The sequence below is a fragment of the Mauremys reevesii genome, linkage group 2 (genome assembly GCF_016161935.1).
Source record: "Mauremys reevesii isolate NIE-2019 linkage group 2, ASM1616193v1, whole genome shotgun sequence".
Lineage (NCBI taxonomy): Eukaryota > Metazoa > Chordata > Testudines > Geoemydidae > Mauremys > Mauremys reevesii.
This window is the reverse complement of record NC_052624.1, coordinates 41,193,143-41,205,997: the sequence shown is the minus strand read 5'-3', so window position 1 is coordinate 41,205,997 and position 12,855 is coordinate 41,193,143. Positions and strand designations below refer to the sequence as shown.

The 12,855-nt window shown below is 40.6% G+C and overlaps 1 protein-coding gene across 1 annotated transcript in view; it reads right to left on the bottom strand.

Moving 5' to 3' along the window:
* The window catches only part of MINDY3 (MINDY lysine 48 deubiquitinase 3), a 72,252-nt gene extending 59,670 nt beyond the window's left edge, over nucleotides 1–12,582 (bottom strand). The window contains exons 1-4 of the mRNA XM_039522447.1: nucleotides 12,171–12,582; nucleotides 7,565–7,644; nucleotides 4,692–4,749; nucleotides 4,090–4,263 (exon numbers count right to left, since the gene is read on the bottom strand). Coding sequence (XP_039378381.1) covers nucleotides 4,090–4,263; nucleotides 4,692–4,749; nucleotides 7,565–7,644; nucleotides 12,171–12,267 — 409 coding nt within the window. The 5' untranslated portion in view covers nucleotides 12,268–12,582. The remainder of the gene's footprint in view (nucleotides 1–4,089; nucleotides 4,264–4,691; nucleotides 4,750–7,564; nucleotides 7,645–12,170) is intronic.
* Between the last annotated feature and the right edge of the window lie 273 nt (nucleotides 12,583–12,855).

The window sequence follows — 12,855 nt, the reverse complement described above, 5'->3', positions numbered from 1 at the left end:
AATTTTATTTTCAATTTTTGTATCTAACTGATGTAATCTTCTTCACTGTAACAATATGGGTCCTTCAGCATACAAATCAGTGAATGCACCACTATTTAGATTACAGAAAAGCATCTTAAAATTTAAAAAAACAAAACAAAAAAAAAATCAAGATTACACAGCCCCTAGTTTGTAGCCTTGAAAATTTGTAAAAATATAAACTGTTGATTTTGCAAAAGTGATGATGATGGTTAGTCACAAGCATAAGCATGCTACAAATAATTTTGCAAGTCAACTGCAAGTATTATTTTCTAGAGGAAAGCAAGCATGATTATTTGAATAGTTTTAGAGCAGTGTCAACGTAAGAAAGCTGTACTTTTTTTCAAATGTTTAAGTAATATTTGTTTTTGTAAACAAATTAGAATAGTTCGATAGTTTTAAGCACACTGTTCCTGTAACAAGTTTTCATAACTCTAAACTAACTCTCCCCTCAGACATTCCTCAAATATATCTACAGCTAGAGGGAAAAAAAAAAATACAGCATGTAGTGTTGTCCCAGGTTTAGCGTAGACTTTTGGTCCCTCATGAAAGCTTTTGAAACGGAGAGAAAATGAGCTTTTCTTGACTTTCATATAAGTAGGCTCTAAAATCTATTTTGATACTTGTAAAATGTGTAAAACAAGATTCTAAGATTACGAGAGACACTCAAAAAGCAGCATCATTAACAGGCTTTGACTCCACCAATATTCCTAAATGTTTCATCTTATTCCTTGTGTATAATAGCTACAACAGATGCTTCCACTTTCAATTAAAACTGAACAATGAATTTCTGAATATCTATTTGAAGCTTCCGTTTGCTTCATGAATGCATGGTTGTGTCCTGTATCAGTTACACTTGTACCTGTCATAAGCAACACTACTGAGCCAGTATGAAGGTTCACAAAGCATTAAACATTCCTCAAAGTATCTAATTTATCTGAAGAGGAATGGCTTAATTGAATATCAAAGTTGTATTTTCAAGAGTCTTTTTAGTTTGCCTGCAATACACAATATGCTTCTCTCTTCAGTAAAGATGTGACTTCTGCAATGACTAATGTCAGATTTATGAATTACAGGAGGTTTTGGACCATGATTTCAGTATCCTCAGCACTGTCACCTACATATTAATGGTTTTAAAAATCACAAGCAGTCAGGAATTGCAAAATTTATATTTATAAGAAGAATGATCTTTTTGTAAGTCTCATGTCCTACCATATGCATTTTGGAGAAATATGAAGACAAATACTTGAACTAGAACAGAAGAGAAGACAAATGTGCAATGTGGCCAGATAATAGTTGGAACCTTAAAATCAGTCCTGAAATGGCTAAGTTACCTGTGGATCCTTGTCTTTATTAATAGATTTCCTTTTTAAATTAAGTAAAAAAAATTCAGAGCTATTTGTTTTAAGCTTGTTTCTCTAGTCAGTGGACCACTCACATATCAAGATAGAAATTGCCAAGTTAACCCCATAAAAAGTGAGTGGACCAGAATATTTTTTGAAAAAGGAGAATGATCATTAAACTCTTCCAAGTTAATAGCTAAAAAGCTTTACACAATCTAAAAAAATAATTTTGGGGCAGCAATCATGCATGTTACATTCCTGCACAAAAACATATTTTAGAAAACACATGAACAATAGCTCATAATGAAAATTATTGTAACTTTAGCTACAATAGTAGCTATGACGACTTCTTTAAAGAGACTATAAGAGTTTTTTAAAACAAAAAAAAAAGTAAAAGAAACAACATTTGAACCCGAGAGCTTGTATGATTGTAATAAAGTGCATGGCCAACAAGTCATTAGTGTACACCACAAAAGCAGATGAAACAAATGTGACCATTCTGTATGTGTGTTTGAATTCACTTTGTTGGCAGTTCTAAGAACAGTATTTTAGATCATTTCACTCTGATACTACTTGGAGTGGAATAGCAGAAACTTAACATTTGGAACAAAAGCAGGAAACAGATAGACAACAGATGAGGGGCCTGGAAGAGAAGGGGTAGCACTAAAAAAAATCGTGGAGTCAGGCATAATTCAGATGAGATCTCAAACACAACATTTAGTTGGGAGAAAAAGAGGAGAGGAAAGACCAGATGAAATAAAAACAAAAATCCATATAAGAAAAAAGCTGATTAAAGAAAAGCTGAGTTCAAAAAAATACTATATTTAGAATATTTGGAATTATTTTATAGTGTTAATGTATTAAGCCAGAATTAGAAATGTTTACAACATTATAAATATACTTCAGCTTTTATTCCATTGGAATAATGTAATTAGACCCCTGAAAGCAGCAGCCTGACTGCCAAGCTGACTGCCATCTGTGAAACCATCCTGTCCTCCGCAACATCAAAAGTCTTGAAAAATGAAAAGGCAAAGTTTGAATGTTTATTTGGTCACAGCAGCAAAGGCGGGAAATTTCAATCTCTGTCTTAACTCTGCCAGTGCTGAAACTTTGCACTACCATCAGTTCCTTGGTACCCATCTCTTTGTCCACAGCCTGGCCAGATAAGGACTTGGAAGCCCCCCTATAGCTAAAATGGGAGAAAATGAGGACAGGCGAAAAAAAATCTTCAGACTAGGAAGGAAGTAAAAATCAAAATACTTCTTGAACACCAGAGTACAAGTAAGAGATGAGCTGTTCAATGCCCAAGAGCAGAGAGAGACAGACAAAGGAGGCTCACCATTAAAGTTCCCTGTTCTTCCTTTAAGTACAGGCTCTTCATAACAGAAGGAAAATGTCATCCCATTTATAAAGGGCAAAGTCAACCACAACTCCCAAACTGGTACAGCAACATCAAAAAATATATAGGAATACATTGGGACAGATTAGTTCACTACAACAGTTAGCTCATACATTCTAACTAGCCTAGCCATAGTGAGAGTGACCACACTACTGAATACTTTGAACTAGAGTGACTGGATTATTAGCGGATTAGTTGAAAGTGGAGTTGCTGCATCCCCTCTCCATTACTAGCTCCAACTTTAGCAGCACTCCTTTCCAAACCACCCTCCTTTATGGGCTAGCTGGGTAGAGCTTAAAGTACCACTGAACTCAAGCTAGAGCTTTGTGTGTGTGGGGACAGGAGTCTGGCTGAGCCCAAGTTGACAATGGAGTGAAGAGAAGCCCTAAGTGGCCGGGCTGCCAGTATCAAGGTTGCTGCAGGGGAAATGGAGAGGGTTTTTTGTGGTAAGCAAGCCCACTATAAGTGTTCACATAGTGCTCAAGTCAGGTCAGTATTTTAACAAGGAGAGTTGGTTTGGAAAAGACTTGTGGCAACCAGAATCTGCTCCAATCTCTTACAAGACAAATTTCGCAGCACAAAGATGTTCATGACAAACAGGAAACCATACAGAAAATATTTTACTCAGATATTACTATTCCCTGGTACAATAATCTTTCAAAGAAAGAATTTATCAATCCCTAGAAATAAGTTGCCAATACAACTTTATGCCCATTATGTCTTAAGTGGAAAAACATGTTTTTTTGAACAAAAATGGGCAGAAATTCTATAAGTGATCCTCTCTGAGAGACTTATCTTTCTAATAACCACTATATGGTGAGGTTGAACTTTGTTAATTAAGCAGCTTCTAGGAACAAGTATGTTTAACTACTATTATCTGAGCATTCAAAAGCATCCTAGGCACTTACCAGGGGCTAATAAAGATAACCCTTACCAAAAAGGCCTTATGATCCAAACTCTATTCAATACTGTCACCCGATTTATCTATTCTTAAAAGCTTTCTCTTGCAATATTGCCTACAGAAAGCAAGTACAAGCATGTACAACAAAATTTGAAATAAATAATGTATGACTATCACCTTGATGGTGCACCCTTCCTCATATCATCTGTGTACACTAGCACTTACCGCGATATAACTTATGTTGCTCAGGGGAGTGAAAAAGCAACCCTCTTTGAGCGAAGTAAGTTACAGTGACCTAAGAGCTGGTGTAGATAGCGCTAGGTTGGCAGGAGAGCTTTTTCCACCGACATAGCTATTGAGAGTTCTCTAAAAGAATGAACTATTGCTCAGGAGACAACACAATTAATTTAGAGAGAAATACATCTTACAGGGTTGTTCCTCCTGATGACTTGACTCGACAGGACTCTCAGAAATACTAGCAGTTTCTTCAGTTGTTTTTCCTCTTATCCATGTTGCCAAAGAGTACGATTCAGAATTATCAGAGCAAGCCATCTCTAAAATGTCACATAACGTATGACAAAGAAGGTTCTTCTGTTCTTCCTCTGAAATATCAGAATCCGGCATGAGTTCAATTACTGGTTATCACTACCTTAAGTATGCCAATAGCATTGAATGTATGCACCCACTTATTAACGTTGACAGCTGTCAGAGTACAGAAATTTAAAACCAACCCTCCAAAGGCACATCTCAATAAGATTTCTGTTACTCACTTTCAGTTTAGTTTATAAGAATTTAAACTAATCCAAGATGAATGTTTCAATCAGTGATGTCCACCAATGTGATCAAAAATATTGTAGACTGGCATTGAGGTATGAAAATTAACAAGTTAGTGCCATGTGAAGCATAAGTATAATTTTCCCCACTATGAAGATAACATGGCAGCACAGTTAACAGGCAAATGTACAAAAATTTAACCTCTTTGTAATGCAAATTACTAGAATAAAAAAATATGAAAACAGGTCCTAATTACCTTGACACTCTCTCCAAGCAGACTTCTCACAGGTGAAAAGCTTCTTCAAAAGGAATGCCTTTATGTAATTAAAGCAACAAGCATTAGACTACAAGATGAAGTACCGTATATACTCGATCATAAGCCGGTTCGTTTATAAGCTGACCCCCACCCAAAGATGGTTAAGTAAAAATGGAAAATTTTTATGACCCATTCATAAACCAACCCTATAATTCAGGGGTCAGCAAACTTTGGCTCCCGGGCCATCAGGATCAGCCGCTGGCAGGACGAGATGGTTTGTTTACCTCGAGCATCTGCAGGTGCAGAAGTAAACCTAAGTAAACAAAGTGTCCCAGAGCACCAGCAACTAGTGGGGAAATGTGGGGGTGGAGGGGGGGGCAGGAGGGAAAAAGAAGCTGGGGGTCAGGGCAGTAGCCCGTGACCACCCTCCACATGACCCCACCCCTAGCCTGGGACCCCCACAATCTCCCCATCCCATCCCTTCCCACCTTATCTGGGGAGGTCCAGGGGAGGATGTCTCTGGCCTGGCTGGAGCTGCTCCGGCAGGCTGGGCAGCGCGGCCACAGCCTGCTCCAGTAGGCCAGACCGGGTGGTGCGGCTGCAGCATGTTCCAGCAGGCTGGGCCGGGAGGCCCAGTCGCAGCAGCCACAGCCTGTTCTGGAGGGTGGGGCCGAGCGGCACGGCTACAACCTGCCAGCCCCAGAGCTGCAGCTGCTTCGGAGGCTGAAGGGAGAGCAGGGTGGCCAGAAGCGGAAAGACTCTGGCCCTGCCTCTTTCCTTCTGCATCTGCTGGCTGTGCTGCCTCTCCTTGCTCCCTCTGTTGGGGGGAGAGGCTGTGTTCCACCTCCCCCGCTCTATACCTGTTCATAAGCTGACCCCCTTCTCTGGTGCTGTCCTTTTTTACTAAAAAAATTCACTTATGAACGAGTATATATGGTAATCAATTTTTACTCTACATTATATTTATATTAAAAAGACAGCAGTAATATACAGTTAAAATGTCAGATATTTGAGCTCAAACTGAGAAAGCATGCCAGAGCTTCATTTGTTCTCTGGTTTCCCTACTCAATCCTATTACATCAGTGGCTTCAGAATAAGTTTCTCTAGTTTTAAGTATAAACCTCAAGTGTGAAGTATACCCATACTGCCCTACTAGAGTTCATACCTGTATGCCAAACTGCATACCGAACTAAGGACTACTACCCACTGGGACTCTTGCTTAAGTGAAGGTACACTACCGCATCATAATTCTACATACTAAGTTATATAGAAGACTACCCTATCCTCCTTCCATGCAGAGACCAAACTAAACATTTTTCAGCTATTAACAAGCTCAGCAGCTTGCAAGCTACATTTTTTCTTTTAAAAGGGTGCCTGGGTAATGTTTCTAGTTTACATCTGAAAATGTATTGCAGTTCTAGAGATCTGCTAGGTTTTTTAAAATAAATAAATAAATAAATCAATCAGGTATCACACTACCAACTTCAAAACTAAATATGCAAAATGATGTTCTTTTTGCCACTTACAATACAAAAGTAAACACAGATTTATATGCTCCTGCTCTAATTAATACTCATACCACATAGTATTTCAGAGTGTTACAGCACTCCCACAGTCTCCCTTTCCTTGCACCAGGCTCACTTACCCAACAGATTCTCCTATCAGGGCTCTCTAGCCAGCTTTCTTCCTTTAGCTATCCAGTGCTAGCAGCAGCTACTCCAGGTTCGCTCCTTACTCCTTGTTTGAGCCCTTCCTTCCTGCTCCCCCAATCAAAACCCATTTAACTCACCCATACATTTTTAAAATAATTTTTTAAAGACAAATTGAAGGACAAGGGGATTGAATCTATATACACTGAAATGAGAACAGTCTCATAGATTTCGAACCATTGGCATGCCCCTTCCATTTATTTAGATTTATAGGCAGATGACTGATCTGTGTTCTTTTCTCCCAAATTAGGAGGACTTAATTGTATAATTGTATAATAATTCCTATGTCATGGAACAGTGGCTCCCAAACTATGGACCACAGATTGCAATGGAAGCTACATTAGAAAGAGCTAAAAAAACCCTCAAACTAAATACTTTCCTATTATTACATGTGATAATTTAAGCAATTGCAATTGCTTAAATTATCACAGGTATGTTAATCCACATTGGGACTGGCTACAAGATACTAATGTAACCCACACTGTGAAAGTTTGAAAATCATTATCACAGGCAATCAAGAGTACTCCAATTCATATAAAGTTTCCAGCATAAGAGTCCCAAGAATGGCAATGATCAATTTTAATGTCTTAATTATATTGACTTCACAGATTTCAGTCCCAATGATTTGGGACTATGAAAGTTTATTATTTCCACTTGATTATTCAGTTAGCACTTGAAACTTAAATGCTCTAAATTTTTTAAGCAGAATTACCTATTGCACTGGTACCTGTTCTGCTGTGGTGAAGGCAATACTTTTAAGAAAACCATTGGTGAATTTGAGGTAAAAAGAATTATGAAATTTCAATTTCATATCATTCTTGCTTACATCTTATCTGTGCTTTCTTTTCACTTGCTACATTTTTAATTGCTCTTTTATCCCGCTCAGCCTCTGCTCTATACATTCTTTTAAGCTACCTAGGCTTGAATTCATGTCTCTCATTTTCCAGAAGAGAAAATCTCACTTTTGCAAAGTCTCTATGTTGATAGATTATTTGTGTCCCTTCTTGTTCCTAGACTGTTGTCTCATGTGTTGTATTTATTATCAGATGTTGTATATTAAGCTGGCTGGGGATCCCTCTCTATCTTTAGCTTGATTTTTTTATTCAGCGATGGTACCATATAAATTATGCAAGAGCTGGTGAAATTTTGTGCCGGTTACTTTACCTGAACAGGTGCAATCACAGCACAAGGGCCACCTTCAAATTGTTCTAATGCAGTTGATTCAGATTCACTATATACAAACCCTGACAATGAAAAAGAGCATGATTAATGATCTACTTAAGCATGCACACTTATTACATATATTCTCCTTGACAGGAATGCCACTCACCTTATTCACCAAGATCAAGTTAGTTTTGTAGACTAGAAAACACCATTTTTACAGAGCAAACAAGTCTAATTTATGAAACATGAAAATCAAAAATGTATGGAGTACAAGGGGGCAGATTACATTCCACAATATTACTTACATCAGCAATGACACATGGCCAAAAAGGGCTAGTCTCTAGAGTTTTGAATTAATAACAACATGTAAAGTAGTGAACAAAGTTAAGATGTCCATCAGAATGTGACTTTCAACACTCTACCGCACTCATTCTGATTCAGTAAGAATATAGCTCCATAGAAATCCTGTTTAGAAACTTGAGACACCATATCTTAGTGTAAAAGCTGATTTTTGAGCTTTTTACTGAATATTCACTCTGTAAATAATCCATTTCTGCTTCCACGGTAAACCTCCCACTAACATCACAGGAAGCACTACTGGGCCACAATTAAGGATTTTAATTTTTTTTTTTTTTTTAAGGCATGCAATATCTTTTTGAGCAACTATCTGCTTTCGACTACAGAAAGCCCTTTTGGAATGGTGTCCTCCACAGGGGCTGAAATGTTAATTGTCCATGAACTAGACACGTTCAAGATGATCCTGGACAGGACATCTGAAAGTTTTCCTCTTCCATATCCACGATAAAATCTTAAGACTGAAACATCAAAGCCCAATTTGCCACACAAAAATTTAAGTTAGGGTGGACTAGCATATTCCAAGCACCAGACAATATTCAGCTAATAGTCTTTTACACAATGGACTAAATTTATAGGCCAGTCTAAAATTATGTAATTTGTGGCACCCTTCACTATTATATATATATATATATATATATATATATATATTAGACCATTCCTTCACTAGAAATGAAAATTACATCTTCCTTAGTCTGTCTGCCAAACCCTGAGGTGATGCATAATAGTATGTAACTGACCTGTTACTAACTGGTTAGTTCAAGATGATCTGAGTCTACATTGATATAATTTACATACCAAGCGCCAGCATACACAAGTTATACCTACTTAAGACTCCCTTAATTTGAACCAAAAATCTCTATTACTCCATAGTGCTTACAAATGTTTCACTAGTGTCATTTCATTCACCTGGTGTAAATTACCTAATGACACAGATTGCCACCAATGCGATGAGCTAGGAACATCCCATAGCCTACTGGCATTCATATGTACAATCTGTGGCTAGGCCTGGAGGGGGGGGGCGGCGGGGGGGGGGAAGAACAGGGGTGTTGACCTAAGATACGCGACTCGGCATATCTTAGGTCGATTTACCTGGCAGTGAGGATGGCGGCGAGTTGACCGCTGCCACTCCCCCATCGACTCCTTTTCCGCCTCTCCCCGCAGTGGAGTTCTGGAGTCAATGGCAGAGCAATTGGGGATCGATTTTATCGTGTCTACACTAGATGCGATAAAATCAGTCCCCGATAGAGCGAGCACTACCTGCCAATCCATTCTATTGCCACAGCGCCCTCAGGTGGGCAAAAGGCAGAGCTGCAGCAACTTTCAAGCAGAAGCTGTTTTCTGCTCAAAAAATTAAAAATATGCACGGCACATTATGCCTGCATGCAGTGGTGCAGAATTCCCCTAGGAGTATTATTTGTACATCTGATATTCCTTAGTATGGATACTCTGAGTACTATAATTTTAGCCTTTCCAAAAAGTACAAGTCTCTGGATTTTTTTATTTTTCGGCAATGCCTATAGCAAATGTTCATTCTAACTTTGGCTAAGACCTGCTTATTGTATGATGCCCTTTAGGTTTTCATCTACCTTTTGGCCCTTTTTTAAATTCCAGAAGGATAATTCAGTTAGGATTCCGGAACCAAACCAAGTCTTTAAGGGTTTTTTGAAGTCTACTCCACCTACGTTATCTACTGACCCCTTTGGCTTCCCTTCCTCCTTTCTCTCCCCACAAGTAACCTCTTCTTGGGGAATTTCTATAATAATTTTAACAATACAGAAATCTAATGCACTACTTCTTTCTTAACAACTTGTTGAAACCGAGACATAGTTTTCTTCAGCCAACATAGTCTTTATGTACTGTCATCTTTAAGAAGTCAAAACCTAACCACCAACTTCCTTCTGTCTCCCTCTATCTAAGATATAGCTATGCTCTTCAAAGGCAAGACTAATACTATCCCATGTGAGCTCATCTTTCTTCCCCTATATCAAAAACCATTCCTGACTTGCCTGTCTTCCTTTCATCCATGTACACACAATATTTTATAATCACCAGTACTCTCCCACCTTTCGTCACCTAGTTCTATGACCATCTTCCCAATCCAATCCCATTCCTCATTAATCGTTTCCCTTCCGCATTCACCTTTGTTTCCAGTTATCTGAAAAAACATTCAGATCTATTTAACTACAATTCAATTCCTTTAGAGCAGCAAAATTCCATTCTTCCAAGTTCTCTCCTTGAGTCTTTTATATCTGGATTCTGCTCACCTCAGTCTAATACCACCACCCTCACCCAAACCCCATATTTTACTAGTGAAAACAAAGTATTCTATGCCCCTGCTGATTTATCTGTCTGATGTTTTTCAAAATTCAGTCCTACACATGCACCCCCCAATTTATGAGCATGTTCCTTTTAAAATTCCCCTAGTCAAGAGATTCATATTTCTCTTGTCATATCAGTTATCAAGCCAGATGAAACATTTCAACTTCTTTTCATTCCTTATTTTCACCAAATAAATATCTGGGTCCAACATTATATTTTCAGCTCCCAAATAAGATTCTCTATACAAAATTAACAAGAACTTGCACAAAATCTGCATCTTATTTAATATAGTATAGATCTCAGATTCCATGGTTATCATTACTTGTTTTCCTATGAAGAAGCACCAGTCCTGCACAGATGTTTGCACCTGATTAAATCAATCTGATTAACGCAGGGACTTCAGAGGCTGCAGCCCAGGGCCCCGGGCTAACGGGGGCCCCACAGGGTGCTGCAGGGCTCAGGCAGGCTGCTTGCATGACATGGCCCCACGCCAGTCCCTGATGCCGTAATTGTGATCATTTTGTTATAAGTTAGGAAAGAGACTTGTATACAGGGCCTCACAAAATCTAATAGCTCCAGGTCCACAGAAGCGTTAATCCAGCCCTGTATGCATGAGAGTTTGAAATTGAGTAGGGAAATTGAGCAAGTGCAAAAATCTATGCAAGATTGGGCCCAAGTCTGTACCCAGTTTTGGCAAGACTACTTATGATCCCAGTGCTTCTCTGTAATCACATAAGAATAAGCAGCAAACACTGGAAAACTGATTGTAGAAACAAAAGCCTAGACCAAGGGTCAGCAACCTTTCAGAAGTGGTGTGCGGAGTTTTTATTTATTCACTCTAATTTAAGATTTTGTGTGCCAGTAATACATTTTAACATTTTTAGAAGGTCTCTTTCTATAAGTCTATAATATATAACTAAACTATTGTTGTATGTAAAGTAAATAAGGTATTTAAAATGTTTAAGAAGCTTCATTTAAAATTAAATTAAAACGCAGAGCCCCCTGGACCAATGGCCAGAACCTGGGCAGTGAGAGTGCCACTGAAAATCAGCTCATGTGCTGACTTTGGCACGCATGCCATAGATTGCCTACCCCTGGCCTAGACCATGTAAAACGTGTATATAATGCTGTATGGATTCAGTTTGATAAGTAAATTTTCTCCATTTCTCCTGTAATTCATTTCAGTATCTTAAAAAGAGAATGTCAGATAACCCAAAAATATTTTAGCTATGAAATTGCTTCATCATGTATTCATAGACCACAAATGATCTAGTAGCAAAATAAACCAAGTTCACACGTGCAAAACATCATTACTGTATATAGTGGTTTCATCTGTACCCCCAAGCATGCTGTTTCCCAATTTATGCCCCCCCTTTTTTTTTAGGAGCAACAAAACCTCATGGACTGGTATTGACAAGACAACAACAGATAAAAGTAGAGGGTTGATAAAGGGAAGATTTAGCTTTCAGTAAAACTAACCGGGAGGCTGAATGGGGAAGAATTAAATCGGAGACAGAAGACTAAAGGGAAAAGAACTCATTCAGAGGGAGACAAGTCTGAGTTCTTGATAGGAGAAGAAGGCAAGTAAGGGGGTGAACTTGACAGAAGGTGGCCAGAGCAGGGAGGTAAGTGAGGCACAGGAAATGAGAGCAAGGAGGAGTAAAGGGCAGGGGGTGGGGAGGAGGGCAGAGAGGAGCAAAGCGAGAGGAGAGTGTGGGACAAGAGTGAGAAGGTGGGGAAGAAGAGGAGGGCACGGGGTGGGGAAGAAGAGGGGGGCACAAAGGAATAAGGGGCAGCTGAGAGAGGCAAAGAGTGGGGAGGGGCAAAGTGTAGGGCACAGAGGGTGGGGAGGAGGAAGGGGGAGAGAAGAGTAAGGGGCAGAGGGATGGGGAGGAGCATCAGGGCAGACCGTGGGGAGAGGGGCACCTACCTTGCGCCCAGCGGCAGAAGATGGTGTCAGCGAGCCCGCCGGGCCCGGCTTTCTTGCCCCACACCAGGTGGACGAGCTCTTGGCTCAGCTCAGACATGACGGGGCGGCGGCTCTCGGGCCGGGCGGAGACGGCGGCTCCTGGCGCTGGAACGAGACGGGGCTGCTACCAACCCGCTTTCCCTGAACATGGGAAGGGGCCGGAGCAGAAGCGGCTGCCGGGACCGGGGGGAGGGTCCAGCAAGCGGCCGCTCACGGAGAAGGAGGAACCGCCACCGCCGGCTCTGTTAGGATTCACTCAACAGAGTCGCCTCCAAAAGAAGCTTCCGGTTCCTCTCCCGGGTGAACCGGAAGGGGAAGCGCAGCTCAGCACAAATCCCACTGCCCTCCTCTCAGCCTGTGACGCGGGCCTGTTGCCGTCCTTCAGCGGGTTCTGTCTCGCGCTGGGTGCTGGACCCCGCTCGCGCCCTGGAGGCCGCAGGGCTCGAGAGCGCGAGGCTGAGAGCAGCCGTTGGAAGTGTTGTGTTCTCCCGCGGGGCGCCTCGTTCCCCGCGGGCTGGGCGGGGCGGGGCTGCTGGTGCGGAGTCTAGTCAAAGGCGGCGGCGAAGCCGAAAATACATCTGAAACCCTGCCCGTGGGCCTTGGCGGCTCGGGCTGTGTGGGCCGAGGAAGGGGTTGTGACACAGCG